The sequence below is a fragment of the Sciurus vulgaris genome, assembly GCF_902686455.1.
Source record: "Sciurus vulgaris genome assembly, chromosome: 6".
Taxonomy (NCBI): Eukaryota; Metazoa; Chordata; class Mammalia; order Rodentia; family Sciuridae; genus Sciurus; species Sciurus vulgaris.
In genome coordinates, this window is record NC_136466.1 from 141,305,132 (window position 1) to 141,320,559 (window position 15,428).

The 15,428-nt window shown below is 34.9% G+C and overlaps 1 protein-coding gene across 4 annotated transcripts in view; it reads left to right on the top strand.

Moving 5' to 3' along the window:
- The window catches only part of NADK2 (NAD kinase 2, mitochondrial), a 47,143-nt gene extending 32,067 nt beyond the window's left edge, over positions 1 to 15,076 (top strand). For 2 of the 4 annotated variants that reach the window (XM_079145764.1, XM_079145767.1), the window contains exons 8-13: positions 20 to 85; positions 1,383 to 1,478; positions 8,302 to 8,357; positions 8,493 to 8,546; positions 10,873 to 10,996; positions 13,030 to 15,076. In XM_079145764.1, coding sequence (XP_079001890.1) covers positions 20 to 85; positions 1,383 to 1,478; positions 8,302 to 8,357; positions 8,493 to 8,546; positions 10,873 to 10,996; positions 13,030 to 13,168 — 535 coding nt within the window. In that variant the 3' untranslated portion in view covers positions 13,169 to 15,076. The remainder of the gene's footprint in view (positions 1 to 19; positions 86 to 1,382; positions 1,479 to 8,301; positions 8,358 to 8,492; positions 8,547 to 10,872; positions 10,997 to 13,029) is intronic. The other 2 variants (XM_079145765.1, XM_079145766.1) reach the window with 2 other exon arrangements.
- Positions 15,077 to 15,428: the final 352 nt, after the last annotated feature.

Consider the following 15,428-nt stretch of genomic DNA (forward strand, 5'->3'; position numbering starts at 1 on the left):
TTTATTTGTTCTAACCTAGAATGTCTTATTCTTGGGCTGTAGCAGTGGACAATTTAAGAAGAAGTATACCCACTCTAAAGGGACTGTGAGTTTTATTGCTGCCTTAAAAAAATAATTTCCCCCAAACAAAAATTCTTTGAATTGACTAATCTCAATAAACTTGCATGTGAGAATGACACTAAATCTGCTCATTGTTTTTGGACTCAACATCTGTTATCCAACTATGCTTTTCTTCCTCTCTTCTACTTCTCTTCTACCCCTACTTACTTCTAATTTCTTTTTTCTACTTGGTTCTGGCGTAGTAGCAGCCATTTCTGTGGATTTGGCTTATCTGTACATAATAGGCTCCTAACATGCATTTTCTAGGAAGACATAACAAAACTATGAAATCGGTTAAATGTGCGTATTGGGTGTGCTGTCTTTTATAAGACATGATAACCTCAGAGTAAAAATGAAAAGGAGTTGTATTATGTATAATCACCACAAATGAAGAGATTGAGGAGAAATCGAAAGGGTTAGAGTAAGAGAGAAATTATTCAGAGTGTTAGTGTTTGCAAGCATTTCTAATCATTGTCATTATTTTGAAAAGTTGTAATTTATTAAGATTTAACATTTTTTATTTGCTGAAAAAAGTTTAGTGTTGACACCATTATTTTAAGATAATTTGCAAAGTAGGCTTTTACACATTTCAGAAGTTCCTTACATAATTTTACATCATTTACATATTCATGTAGTTAAAGAATAGTATCACTTTTGGTGGTGTCAGTAAACCCATTTGATTTCATATTTGTACAGTATTCTAAGAAATGTAATCTCTTAAGAACTTACAGTTCTAATTTTTTTCTTAGTTTTGTCTGCTAATCGAGACTTGGTTGAAAATTTTCTTTACAACTTTATCTGTTTGCGTACTACCAATTTAGATGGTGGTACATTAGCATACAACTTGAGAAGTCAGTTTAGCAGAAGCCATTGGTAGCTGGAAAAGTTAGATACAGATTTAGAGGCATCAAGGACTAGTCATCAAGAATGAAATTTACCTAAGAATGGTATTTTCTTTCTTGAATCCTGATATGAAGCTATGTTAGATTTCATAAAAGCAGTAGCAGTAATACTAGCTAAAAATGTATAAGGATAGCCCCTACTTGAAATATTAAAGTATTACTGAAAGGAAAATATGGATCAGAAAGGCATGCAGACATACAAATTTTTTTTTGTTTTCCTGCTAACTTTTTCACTTAAATTGGAATTAGTACCAGATACATGTGTCAGATATATCTTGGCTAAGTTGACTGACTTAGATTTTATCAATTCTGAAGAAGACTGTTTATTTCTGTATTGTGAACCATAAACTTAGCAAACAGTTTTATATTGTCAATTCATAGGGCTTCGTACTATGAAATTTCAGTTGATGATGGCCCGTGGGAAAAACAGAAGAGCTCAGGGCTCAATTTGTGTACTGGAACAGGATCCAAGGCCTGGTGAGTAGCTTGGGATGTTGCTTATAAAGGTTTGTGAAATATTTTAAGTAATGTCACTTATTTGGTACCTCATATTGGTGCATCTAAAGTCTTCGGTACTCAGAGGTAGCTGGTGGCATTGTGTAGGTTTGGTCCGGTTTCTGATTCACTCATCACTTGAGTCTGGTAGTCCTGCCTTGACTTCTTGGGTTATGCCTATAACTTGGATTGGTCATTATTGGGCCCACTGTACTACTAGGCTTATAAAGAAATAAAAGGAAATGGGAAGTGGTTTGGGGGATTATGTACTTTTTAAAAGTTAAGAATATTTTAAATAGTAAAGTAGTGAACACAAAGTATGATACAGAAAGAGGCTGGGAGCTGGGTACCTGTAGACCCAGCTACTAGGGAGACTGAGGTAGGAAGCTCATTTAAGCCTAGGATTTTGAGGCCAGCCTAGGCAACAAAGACCTTGTTTCAAACAAAAGGAAACAAAAACCAAAAATGAGGCTAACTGGAGATAACCTGGGTCATCCTGACACATAATCTCCTTCTCAGTAAATCTGTTCTGGCTTCACCCAAACATAGTAAGTTACCTGCTAGATAGGATGTTAATAGACATCAAATCCAACACATTTAAAACTGAACTTAGTTTTTCTTTCCATTGTTCTCTGTATTACTTAATACCCTCAGTTTTTAACCAGACTCCATGTTCCAGAGGAAAAGCATTACTTCTCAAAACCTTACTCTTACCTTTCACTCTTCCCATTCTTCATTCCCCTCTACACAGCCTGGTCTCTAACTCCAGCTCATCGCATTTCCCAAATTCTTGCCCATCTTTTTCCGTTCCTACTGCAGCTTCTTTGGTCCAGGTCCCCATCTTTTTGTGGATGTTCTTTTGTGTCTCACCTTTTATTCTTCTTGTTGTCCTCTACACACTATTAACAGAGTAGTATTTCTGAAGTGTAGATAGATCTGGTTCCAAGGTGTTTTTAGTTAAAACTTTTCATGGACCCCTGATTGTGTTCATAATACTTATTTGTCACATAAAGCCCTGTAAAATGTGGCCACGGGTACCTTTCTGACCTTATTCTGGCCCTTTCCTGTATACATCGGTAACTACAGACACCACAGGCTACTTGCAATTCTCAGCACACACTTTGTTCTCTCTTGCCTTTTTGTTTTTGCTCAATGCAATTTCTTCCTGCTTTGACTGTCTGAACACTCTCTCCTTTGCATCTACTAGCTAAAAGTCCAGTCTTCAAATGTCATTCTCCTTAGGAAATCTTCATTAACATGCAGTTAACTTTCATAAGCACAATGAATTAATCCCCTTTTTGTCCTTCGCTAGCACTTTTCTCATAGTGCTATTATGGTGCCTATCATATTCTTAGTTATCTAAAATGCTAATACCCAGCTAGTTTGAACAACTTGAGGGATTTGAGTGGTGACCACTGTTGTTTTCCCATGTGTGTGCATACATGTGTACAGCATAGTCCCTAATATATATTTTTTTCAAGTAAATGAGTACATGCTCACAAAAGTAGTAAACCAGTGTTATCAAATTGATTTTTAGGTTTGGATGGTTTGATTTAGAGCTTTATTGCCTATTTTTTCAATATGACTTTTAAAACTTTTTATTGTAAAAAATTTTAAATTGATGTAAGAGTAGACAGAGTAGTGTAATGAATCCCCTTGTACCCACTCGGTTAGTTCAGTAATTATCAACTCATGCCCAGTGTTTTCTCTGTATACTAACCTTACCTATCTCTTCTGTCTCATGTTATTTTTAAAGTAATTTTCAGATATTGTATAATTTCATTTCATTGTATCATTTGTCACATTAAGTAACTTTGTATTTTTTAAAGAAAAACTTGGTTGTAGCCAAATAAAACACTATTTTGGGAAAAATAAGTATTACTTTAAAAGATAGGTTAACATTTAATTTTCCTGAGGGCTAGTTGAGAGGAACATTTCTAAAATTACTTTTCCAATAATTATTTAAAGGAAAACTTAATATAATATCCTATATAAAATTATTTTATAACTTTCTCATAGATTAAATTGAAAACATCACAACTAACAGCTTTCATGTGTCATGGCACCCTTTTTTCTATTGAACATGGTGTGCACTTGTTGAAGTAGTTCCCCAGGTTTTTGCTCTTTCCCTCCAATATTCTCATCTATAAGAATGTGCATAGTGGCATAATTGAAAAAGAGTACTGACCTGGGAGTTAAGAGTGCTGGTTAAACTGCTGTCTAGCTTTGCAGCCATACACATTTCTTCACCTGTAAGACGAGGGGAATGGAACAGATACAATAATATTACTTTATCTTCTGAACTTCATAGATTCTGTAAGTTTATAGTTTGAGCACTATAATACAGACTATCAGTTATGTAGCCCCTGCTACTTTGTACTGTGCTAGATGCCTTCCATGCATTAATTCTTATAGAAGTACTGAAAAGATACACTAATCTCTCCCTTTTATAAAGGAAGATGGTAAGCTTAGCAAGGATAAATATGTAGGCCAAAAATCATGCAAATAGTATCAGAACTTGGATGCAAGCACGGGTGTGCTTGACTGAAAAACCAGTGCCCTTTTCACTGTGTCACTGTTACTCGTGCTGCCTCGTAAAGGAAAGTCAGCTTTGGAGTAGAGAAGAGGGATTTTAAGCCATCTGCAGAGGCCACCACACAATTGAAGGATGAATCATTGGGTTGTTGTCTTGGTCCATTTTGTTTTCCTGTAGCAGAACAACGTAGACTTATAATGAATAGCTTTATTTCTAACAGTTATAGAGGCTGGAAAGTTCAATATCAAGTTGTTGAATTCTGGTAAGGGCCTTTTTGCTGTGTTATCCCATCATGGAAGTTGGAAGGGTGAGAGAGAGGGGACTGAATTAATCATTTTATCAGGAACCCGTCCTTGAGATGATAGCATTAACCTACTCATGAGTGCAGAGCCTCAGATGTAATCACCTCTTAAAGATACCATCTCTCAACACTGTTGCACTGGGGATTAAGTTTCTGATATATGAATTTGGAGGACACATTCAAACCATAGCAGTTTTATTGAAGTATTATCAAGATAAGCTTGCAGATCTTAGTGGAATAGTGCTTTTTCTAAGGCAGTGTGGGGCTTTGACTTTCTGCCTTGGAGTGTAATTTTGATAGTTGTAGTTTTCAGAATTTCACTAATGAGAAGAATGTAAAAAATAGCAACCATTGTAATACTATGAAACATTCCCCACCCTCCATGTGCACCCTGTTAGTCTGAGTCCTGTGCTTGTGTTGCATTTGAATAGATAAGGTTTAGATTAGAATTTCAGCCTTCTCTGCATTGCTTATTAAAATCTATTATCACCTATGCTTTAGTAGAGATCTCTTAGTTCCATCCTATTCCTGTCTCCTTAGAGACTCTTTGTCCTATGTGTCTTGCTTCTTCCTACATATTCTGCCCTCCTCCTGCCCATTTCTAATGATCCTTTGGCTATGATTGATCTTCTGTCCTTTCCTCTTAACAGAATGCAAGGGAGAAGAGAAGCCTAAGGGGTAATAGGGACTGGGGGAAAGCTATACATTTCAATCTGTCCTGATGTTTTAGCACACTTCCATTTCTGAGCACTTTTTTGGTTCCAAGATAATTACATTACTTAATTTCTCACAAATACTTGAGGTATGTAATTTTAATTTAACAGTATAAAATGTCTCAGAAGTTAACTGACTTGCCCAAAACAGTGAGGCAAGTTGAAGCCAGTATTTAAATTCTAGTCTTAAACTTTAAACTGCAAAGTTCTAAGGAGACATTGGAAAGCAAAGATCAGTATAGTCCATTTCTTATTCTCTTCTTTTAATTCTTGATAGAGAAAAGTTTGTTTTCTTAAGTGATCTGTCTTTGCCTTCAGTATGACATGTGGAAATGTATGACTCAGGTGAGCTATTTTTTTGTTACTAATAAACCCTCAGTCTCAGTGGTTTAATATAATAGAAGCTTATTTTTTGTTCTCATAAAGTACGGAGTAGATACTCCTAATTGAAGGTGGCTCCCCCTCAAATGGTTATGCAGGGTGCCAGGCTCCTTCCGTCCTGTAGCTCTGCCATCTTCTAAACATAGCTCTTAAGGTTACTGCACTCATTTATATTCAGCCATAGGAGGAGAAAAACCAAGGGAGTGTTTCCTGGGAGGTTGGATAGTCAGGCTTGGAAGTGTCATCCAGCATGATGCCTTTGGCTAGAACTCAGTCACCTGGTTATTTGGCAAGAGGAACTAAAAAATAAAGCCTAAGTAATTGTCCAGGTGAAAAAAATTTAGGGGGAATCCCATCTTTGCATTTCCAAAAATTGTTCCACAGGGGTGGGATATAGTGATTGTCGTGCATATCAGGTGCCCCTGAACCGTCCCCTTACTGCAGTTCTCTGTCAGTGTGATCCATGGTTTACTCCATATACTGGTAGAACTGCTACAGGGTGGAGTCACTGGATGTTTCAGAGTGTCTTAAGACTGTTCTGAGTCTTCATCCACATATTCTGCACTATTAGACTTAAGATGAGGAGGTGCTTCTATGGGTGGAATGTCAGTAGCGAATGAAGAAAAGATACTCAATTTGCCTTCCATTTTACTTGTATTTATTTTTTATTTTTTGTCCTGGGGGATTGAACTCAGGGGTGCCTTATTGCAACATCACCAGTCCTTTTTATTTTTTTATTTTGAGACAGTGTCTTGCTAAATTGCTGAGGCAGGCCTTGAGCTTATGATCCTGTCGCCTCAGCTTCCTGAGTTGCTGGGATTACAGATATGTGTCACCATGCCTACCTCAATATATTTGTCTTTAGTAGAGGTTATATCTGATTTCAAATGGAAGCTCTAAGAATGATAAAGATTGTAGAACTAACAAAAAAGTTGTATCCTAGCTGACACCTTTGTAGGCATATTATTTGTCTTTCATGTAGTACAACCTACTACTCTTAAAGTTGTGTGAATTCACTGAGGTCCAGATTATAACCAGAGGGAAATAATCTAACCTAATTCTAATTCACAGGAGTTAGTTAGGGTTGACTTGTGTTTTCCCAATAAGTCATAGGTCTAGAAATTTAGAACAAGTTCTTAAAAGACTTGAAAAGAATTCTCTTAAATTGTCTTTACTATAAGCACATACTAGTCACTCTCTTTTGCTTATTATATTGTAATTCAAAAATCAGAGCAAAGGTAGAGAGGGCAGGAATGAGGTTGGTGTGGTTGGAGTATGAAATTGGAGTGCAAATTTTTAAAAATTTTTTTTTAGTTGTCAGTGAACCTTTATTTTACTTATTTATGTGTAGTGTTCAGAATCAAACCCAGTGTCTCACACATGCTAGGCAAGCCTCTACCACTGAGCTATAACCCAGCCCCGGAGTGCAAATTTTTAATGTAAATTTTTGTAATTTTTTCTTGAATGTCCAGAGTGTTTTTGCATTTGTACAGATATGAATGTATAGGGTTAGAGAGTTTAGGAAGTAACTCCTGCTTTGAAGTTAAAAGCCAATGATTTAGGTTTAGAGTTATGTTGGCTCATAAGTTCACATAAGAGGAGGTATGAGGCAGGGTGCGGGGTGCATGCCTGTAATCCCTGGGGCTTGGGAGGCCGAGGCAGGAGGATCATGAGTTCAAAGCTAGCCTCAGCAACTTAGTGAGGCCCTAAGCAACTCAGTGAGACCCTGCCTCTAAATAAAATACAAAATAGGTCTGGGGATGTGGCTCAGTGGCCGAATGCCCTGAGTTCAATCCCTGGTAGCACCCCCCTCCCAATTAATTAAATAAATAAATAAATAAGAGAAGGTATGAGGCAATAGAAGTCTAAATTACCTGAAAAATTAAAAACCTTTCCTTAATAATCTTTATAAATGTCAGGACAGGAATATTTGTAAAAGTTATCTATGTTTGTACTAATATTTATTTTCAAGTGGCAGAATAAGGCATCATATATGTACATTTCTCATTTTCAAGGAAACTATAATTTAAAAAAAGCATATTAAATAGTATATATGGTGAAAAGCTAGTGTCTGTCATTTTATATTAATATTTATTTTATATTTCTATATATACACACATACCTTATTTTGCCTTTTGTTTTCTAACTTAATGTTTTAGTTCCACATCAGCACATATTGATGGTTTGTGTTTCACTGTATCTGTGTGTGTGCGTCTGTGTGTCTGTTTGTCTGTTTCTCTCTCTCTCTCCTGTTTTACCATTGAGCTACATCCCCAACCTTTCTTTGAGATAGGCTCTCAATAAATTGCCTAGGGCCTTTCTAAATTGCTGAGGCTGACCTCTAACTTTTGATCCTCTTGCCTCTCAGTCTCCCAAGTTGCTGGGATTAAAGGAGTGCACAACTGTGCTTAGCAGTTTACTGAAGCACTGTTTATAACTGCAAAACAACTCAGATTTTCAGCAGTTCTTTTTAAATCATAAAGTGTAATGTTAATATAATTTATTTTATCACCTTCCTATGGGTGTATATTTGAATCATTTTGCAGTTATAAACAGTACTTCAGTAAATTTTCCTATATATATCTAAGTGCATTATATGTGGAAGTATATTTTATGATAAATTGTTAGATTGAGAAGTATGTTCATTTTAAAGTTTGATAGTGACTGATTACTTTGCAACTGTAACATATATTCCATATATGAGAATACTTCTTTTCCCATACCTATGTCAAAACATTATCAGATTTAACTGTGTTCATTTATAACTTAATAATTTCTAAGGATTCTCTACATATTAAGTAGATTGTTCACTTTTCATTTTAAGCATGTTTTTAGAATTAATACAGGAAAGAATTATGTGATTTTTGTTTCTAGGTCATTCAATATTAACAGGGTTGCAACTCAGGCTGTGGAAGATGTTTTAAATATTGGTGAGTACTGAAACAGCTATTACATGTTATAACATGATTGTTATATGCTATATAATTTATATATGTTACATAAATTAGGTATTATATTATATAAAATGATTAATGAAGATATTTTCCCTTTTCCTCTTTCATTAGCAAAACGGCAAGGAAATTTGAATCTTCCATTAAACAGAGAATTGGTAGAGAAAGGTCAGTGACAAATGATATTAATCATTAACATAAATAACAAAATTTAGTTTTGTATTTATTTTGAGAATGGCAGTGTGGAGTTTGGTTGTTCAATTAGGAAAACACAGTACTTTTTTGGATTCAAACATGCTCTTTAATCCATCCTTTTAGATGTAGTTAAATAATATAAAGTTTACAGTTGGACTTTTATTTTGTGAATTTTGTCATCCATGAAATATAACTCATATAAAACATTGTAACGATCATTGGGCACAGTGGTATATAAAAACACTGTAACTATCACTGGGCGCAGTGGTGCACACCTATAATCCCAGTGACTGGGGAGGCTGAGGCAGGAGGATCATGAGTTCAAAGTCAGCCTCAGCAAAATTGAGGCACTAAGCAACTCAGTGAGACCCTGTCTCTAAATAAAATACAAAGTATGGCTGGGGATATGCCTCAGTGGTTGAGTGCCCCTGAGTCCAATCACACCACAGCCCCCCCAAAAAAAAAAATTGTAACTGTAAACATGCAATGGGATATAGGAAGATACAGAAAAATCCATGTCTTCCACATAGGAAATGCATTTCTCAATTCAGTGTGCTATTACAGTAGGTTCCTCCTTGTCTGTGTTTATCTTTTCATGGTTTCATCTCTCTACAGTAGATGATGTTCTTTGAATTTGAGACCAAAAAGATTATTTTAGTTGTGGCTTATCAACTAGCATTAGCATTAAATGTGTAGCAAAGGAAGGAAAATTAGGCACATATAATAATCAGTTCTTAATTATATAATGTAACAAAATTAATCATAAAGTAATGATAAAAGTTTAAGATGATAAATATGCTAATTACCCTGAATTGATCACTACCCAGTGTATACATGAATCAAAACATCACATTGTACCTCATAAATTTGTACAAGTATGTGTCAAAGAAATGCAAACCTAAAAAATATATGTAAAACTGAAGTTTGTCAGACATAGTAAGAATATATACAAAATGTATGTTTTTATCTTAATAAATATATGAGCTTTACTGAATGGATGCTTTTCCTTTGAAGATTTGACTGTCTTCAAAAGCAGTGGTGAATGCCAGTAATGTAAAACCTATTACAGACATTGCTGGAACTATTCTTTTGAAGATTCTATCAGAGCTAGCATGTTTCATGTGATGTGTTCTCCAGGAGGCAAATTTTAATTTTTGTGGGTAAATGAGATTTCTTTTTTTTTTTAAAGAACCAAATAAGGTTTTCAACTTGATAATGGAAAAGTTTTATGTGATCAGGAGAAACTGTACTTCGAATTTTGAATGGTGATCTTTTCCCATGGCAGTGAGCTCCCTGTCAGCCATAAGGTCAGGAGAGAAAGGTGGAAACTCTAGTATTCTGTGTTGTGATGTTCTGTAGGTTAGGTGATTAAGTGTATTTTTAACATCATATTTTCAATTCATGGTGGGTTTTACAGATGTAACTCTGTTGTAAGTTGAGAAGTTGAGGAGCATCTGCAATTCAAATAATACTTTTATAAAAAAGTAGATTGTCTAAGTCTTGATTTTTCTTTTTTTAATGTACTCAACTAAACTTTTCCTTTAAGCCTGATTTCTTTATACAGTTGTACCTCCTCCTCAAACTCCACCCCCACCTTATTTTATTGTATTTTATTTTTTTATAAAGAGCTCCTTGCTGCGTTGCCCAGGCTAGTCTTAAACTCCTGGGTGCAAGTGATTCTCCTGCCTTAGATTCTCAAGTAGCTGGTACCACAGGCATGAGCCCTTGCACCCGTCTTACACAGTTGTTTTTAACCAGCGTGCTTTACATTCCAACCCTCATGGCCTCTTGGTTGGAGAGAAAGCAGGTCCTAGTGATTCCTTGAGATATCTTGAGTAATGACAGTTTCATTGATGGAAAACATGTTTCCTGTCCTTGTTTGAGACTGCATTCTATATCAAGACTATCAACATCGCTCTCTGACATGGTGCTCTGAAGAGAACTTGTCAGGAGAATATGAGAACTCAGGTTCCATTTTTGAGTGTCTAACTAGCTGTTTTTAAATTACTAGCTTTGTAGTTAAAATTTTTCCCCCCAACTATATCTATTTCCGTGGTCCTGTGGGCTACTTGGAGAACCTGATACTCATTTCTGAGGCTTTTCTAAGGCTTTTAGTTTTTGGTGTTCTTTTAGAGGAATATAGGTTGTAAACATGAGGAAACTTGCCACCAAACAGACCCTTGGAACATAGGGGCTTTTTGAGTGGGGATGTCATTTGTATTTCATTTTACCCTTCTCAGAAGTGACTGTCCTTTTTGAATGTGCTGACCTTGTTTTTTTTTTTTTTTTTTCTTTATAGTAACAAACGAATATAATGAATCACTGCTCTACAGTCCAGAAGAACCAAAAATACTTTTCAGTATTCGAGAACCAATCGCAAACAGAGTTTTCTCCAGCAGTCGTCAGCGTTGTTTCTCCTCAAAGTAAGCATACGTGGTCTGATTTGTGACTCAAGAGTCCCTTTCATCTGTAAAAAACACACTTAAGCGTATTCAGCTTCATTAGATTCACTCATCTAACTTACTGTAGCAGGAAAAGTAGAATTTGTGCAACTAATGAGGTATCATGCTGACCTGGCTAAAATACTTTCTCTCAAATTTATTGTTATTTTAGGGAAACCAAAATTTAAGTGAAAAGAAGATACATATTTATTAGTGGGTGATGTTGATTTTCTGTATTTTTAGAAAATTTTCAAAATTTATTTTTGAAGAATTTAAAAAATTTGTTCTATTAGTTATGAATGACTGAGAAAATTAATATTTACTTATCTGTTTATTTATTTATTTATTTCAGTACTATAGGAATCGAACCCAGGGGCACAATACCATTGAGCTACGTCCCCGCGGGACCCTCTCCCCTCTTCTTCATTTTGATTTTTTTCAACTTAGTCCTGCTAAGTTGCTGAGGCTGACTTGATACTTGCGATCCCTTTGCTGTAGCCCCCTAAGTACCTGGAACTATTGGTTTACGCCACTATGACTGGCTTACAAAGTAGAGTAGGATTCATTTCTTTTTTAAAAAAAATTAAAAGATTTTTTTTTGTGTGTGTGTTAGGGACTGAACCCAGGGCACATTAACACCAAGCTACATTTCCAGCCCTTTTTAAAAATTTTTTTGAGATAGGGTTTCACTGAGCTGCTTAGGGACTCTCTAAATTATGGAAACTGACCTTGATCTTATGATCCCCCTACCTCAGCCTCCCAAGTTGCTAGAGTGGTGTACACCACCGTGCCTGTCTGGAGTGGGGTTTGTTTCTTTCAGCTTTAATAATAATAAATACAATTATACTAGATTTAAAAATTTCTAATAATCAAAAGATATTAAGAAAAAGACAAGCTAGAGTGAGAAAGATATTTGCAGAACCTATCTGTGGCAATAGGCTCATAGCCAGGATAAATAGTACGGGTCAAACATCCCATCTGAAAATCTAGTCTGTAATGCTCCAGTGTCCCACACTTTGTGAGCACAGACATGAAGCTACGTGTGGAAGGTTCCATAGCTGGCCTCGTGTGAGGAGTCACAGGCACTCTAGAAATGTTGTATACATTTACCTGCAGACTATGTTTATACAAGGTATATGTGAAACAATCAAATTTTGTGTTTAGAACTGGGTCCCATGCCCATGATAAGTCATTATTTGTATATACATATTCCAAAATCTGAAAAAAATCTAAAATCCAAAACATTTCTGATCCTAAGCATTTTGGATAAGGGATATTCAACCTGTATGCAAAAATTCCTGTAAATTGATAAAAATGCAGCCAACCCAATAGAAAATATACCAGAAGTCTTAGGCATTTCACAAAAAGAGAGTATCCAGTAAGTATATGAGAAAGGTGCTTGATCTTATTGTTCATACAGGAAATGAAAATTAAGCTGATGTACTGTGATACCCTGTTACTCACTAAAATGGCTAAAAATAACATTAATATAAAATTTAAGAACAGATAAAGAAATTACTACTATGGTGTTAGAAATTAGGATAGTGGGTATGCTTGGGAAGGAGGAAGAAGGCAATTGGCAGAGGGCAGCGATTTCCTGATTTGGGTGACATTTACATAAGTGTGTCCAGTAAGCTGCATCTTAGTGATTTGGATCTCCTCTATGTGTTATCTGTAAGTGGAAAAATCACTTGAAAATAACACTTGCTTAATATTTAATATATTTGTAATGGTAATACCTTAGCAGTTATATGAAAACAGCCTGCTAGTTCTATCAAGTCTGCACTTCTTCACTGATAAATACTGGGTGCTATCTGGAACATTTAAATTTTGAGATTTTAATACTATTCCTATATTATTTATGCAAAATGTATTGGCTAATTCTCTCATGCCAAAGAGCAACTTCACCGTTAGAATCAAGTTCAAATTATTTGCTTGTTTAGAGAAAAATTTAGGGTTTTAAATCAATTATTGTTTAGGGTTAAACTCAGTATTTAATGTTTGCTTCTGCTCAGGGTTTGTGTTCGTTCTCGTTGTTGGGATGCCTGTATGGTTGTGGATGGAGGAACTTCTTTTGAATTTAACGATGGAGCAATTGCTTCGATGATGATCAATAAAGAAGATGAGCTTCGAACTGTGCTTCTCGAACAGTGAAGAATTTCCTCAGACTGTAAATTTTGATTACTGGAAAGATATTTTTACTGTGGAAGCAGATCCTCAGTCATAAAGCTACATTTTTGTTGTTATTGTTATTATTAAGACTGGTTGCCCCTGGCCTCAAAGGTGACAAAGAAAGTGAGATTCATAATAATCTTCTGTTGGATTCTGATAGAAAAAAAGATGTTCATTTTGTGAGAAAATGGACTAAAAGGATTAGAATTGATAGTAGTAAATTTCTCTATTATTTACAGTTGTTAACCAAGAGTGTTGGTATCTTTAAATTTAGAGGCAGGCATAAATAAAGGATTAAATGTTTAGGATTTAAAGTTTGACTGTACAATCGTGTGTATGTGTGTTGTTTTGTTTTGTTGCTTCCCTCTCTGTTTGTGGAATATTTTTTTAAAGTACCTGTCAAGATTTTTAAAATTTTTGATGATGGGGAATTTTGTTAAGTCCTGACATTCACCTAATTGAAGTAGGTTAATGTGTTTTTTAATACGTGCTAAGAATTTTCTAATTCCAGGACACAATTAAGTGGTGACTATTGATTTATAAATTTAAATCATTTTTGAAATTGTAGATACTTCCATTTGATGCTCCTTTTAGTGAATTTCAACAGTGCTGGGTGAAATACATCCAGTGGGACAAGGTCATGATGCTGTTAAAAATGTTTTAATTATCCAGTACCTATTTTGGGTCATTTTTTAAAAAATGACTTGAGTCTAGTAGGTTTTTTTCCATCTTTGAAACTCTCTAAAATGGATTCAGGGACTAAACGGATGAACTGATGAGATATCTTCTATTAGGAGACATGTTCTATTGGTAAAATCTTTAATAAATATTTTCATCTAGTATTAATATTGTCAGAGAATGGTTTTTTTAATAAATATGTAAAACACATTAGTTTTGGAAATACCTTACTTAGTATTGTGCTGATTTTCACTTACATTTCAAATTTTACATAAGCATTGTAGGATAAAATTTCATGGTTTTTCCCCCCATTATGAGAACTCCTTTATTTTTGGAGGAAATTATTGTATTCTTTAATCCTAGCATTTTCAGAGCACTCTTATTGCTGCAAAATTAAGTGGTATTCTGTGCCATTTATTCAGTTGTATATTTTTTTCACTTGCTGATAAAAACTGTTGTCATTGATAAATATTTGTGAACACACTCTGTGTCATATTCTGCCAGGTGCTGGATCTACATTGATGAATGGGAGAGACTCTAGTATTTGAGACGAGTGATCTCAGAGGTAGAAATTCTATGAAAGCTAAGATATGTAGTCAAATGAGTGCTCTTAGTTTTGCCAATGATTAACATATTGCTTTTATACAAACTTTAAAAAATGTTAAGGTAAAATGGGGTCTAGGTTCTGATGTATACTGAGAAAAATCTGTTTTTCTCTTAATTAAGAGTACCTGCATAGACTCTCAGAGCAAATTTACCTGATACATCAGATGGAAGTAAAATAAAAATCAGTTTTCCCAGAGCTGGATCTAATTTGTTTCGTTTTGTTTTCAAAAAATGGTACATGTAAGATACTACTTAACAGAAGTTAAATTTCAATCTATAGATAAACTACCCTAATAGGGTTAAAATACCTTTTTGAAAAAAATGTCAACTATTTTTAATATTGGAAGGAAATCTGCTTATCCACGTGCTACCATAGATCTGTTAATATGTAAACATTAATAGGCAAACTCTTGTGTGAAACGTTCTTAAGCCATATTTTTAAAGGTTTTAATACTTACTATGCTCCATGCGCAATATAACTTCTGTTCCGTGGTGGAAATTTATTTCTAAGAGATGAGTGGCAAGGATGTTAGAATAACAGATGTTTTTATGAATGAGTTAACCATTTAATGGCAACTACATGTGAATAAAATTAAACCTTTGTTAGCTCCTTTTTATTTCATTATTTCCTTAACTCATAGGTTATCTGAAAACCAAGTTTCTTAGAACACTGTTTGAAAAGTCTCTCCCCCAGCTGCTATGTATTATCTGTGTCCTATAGACTCTGTTCACTACTAATCTTTGACACAGAATGTTAGAGGGGTGAAGTGCTTACCGGGAAAATGTAGAGTCTGGAAAGTCTAAAGATAATTTTAACCTAGTACTTTTAATGTTCAATGTGCATCTAAACTCATGGCCCTAACACCTCAAATCAAGTTTTAGCAAATTATAGTCCTCATGTACATACAGTTTACATTACTTTCACTTTTCAATCAGAACAACCATTTAAATATTGTAA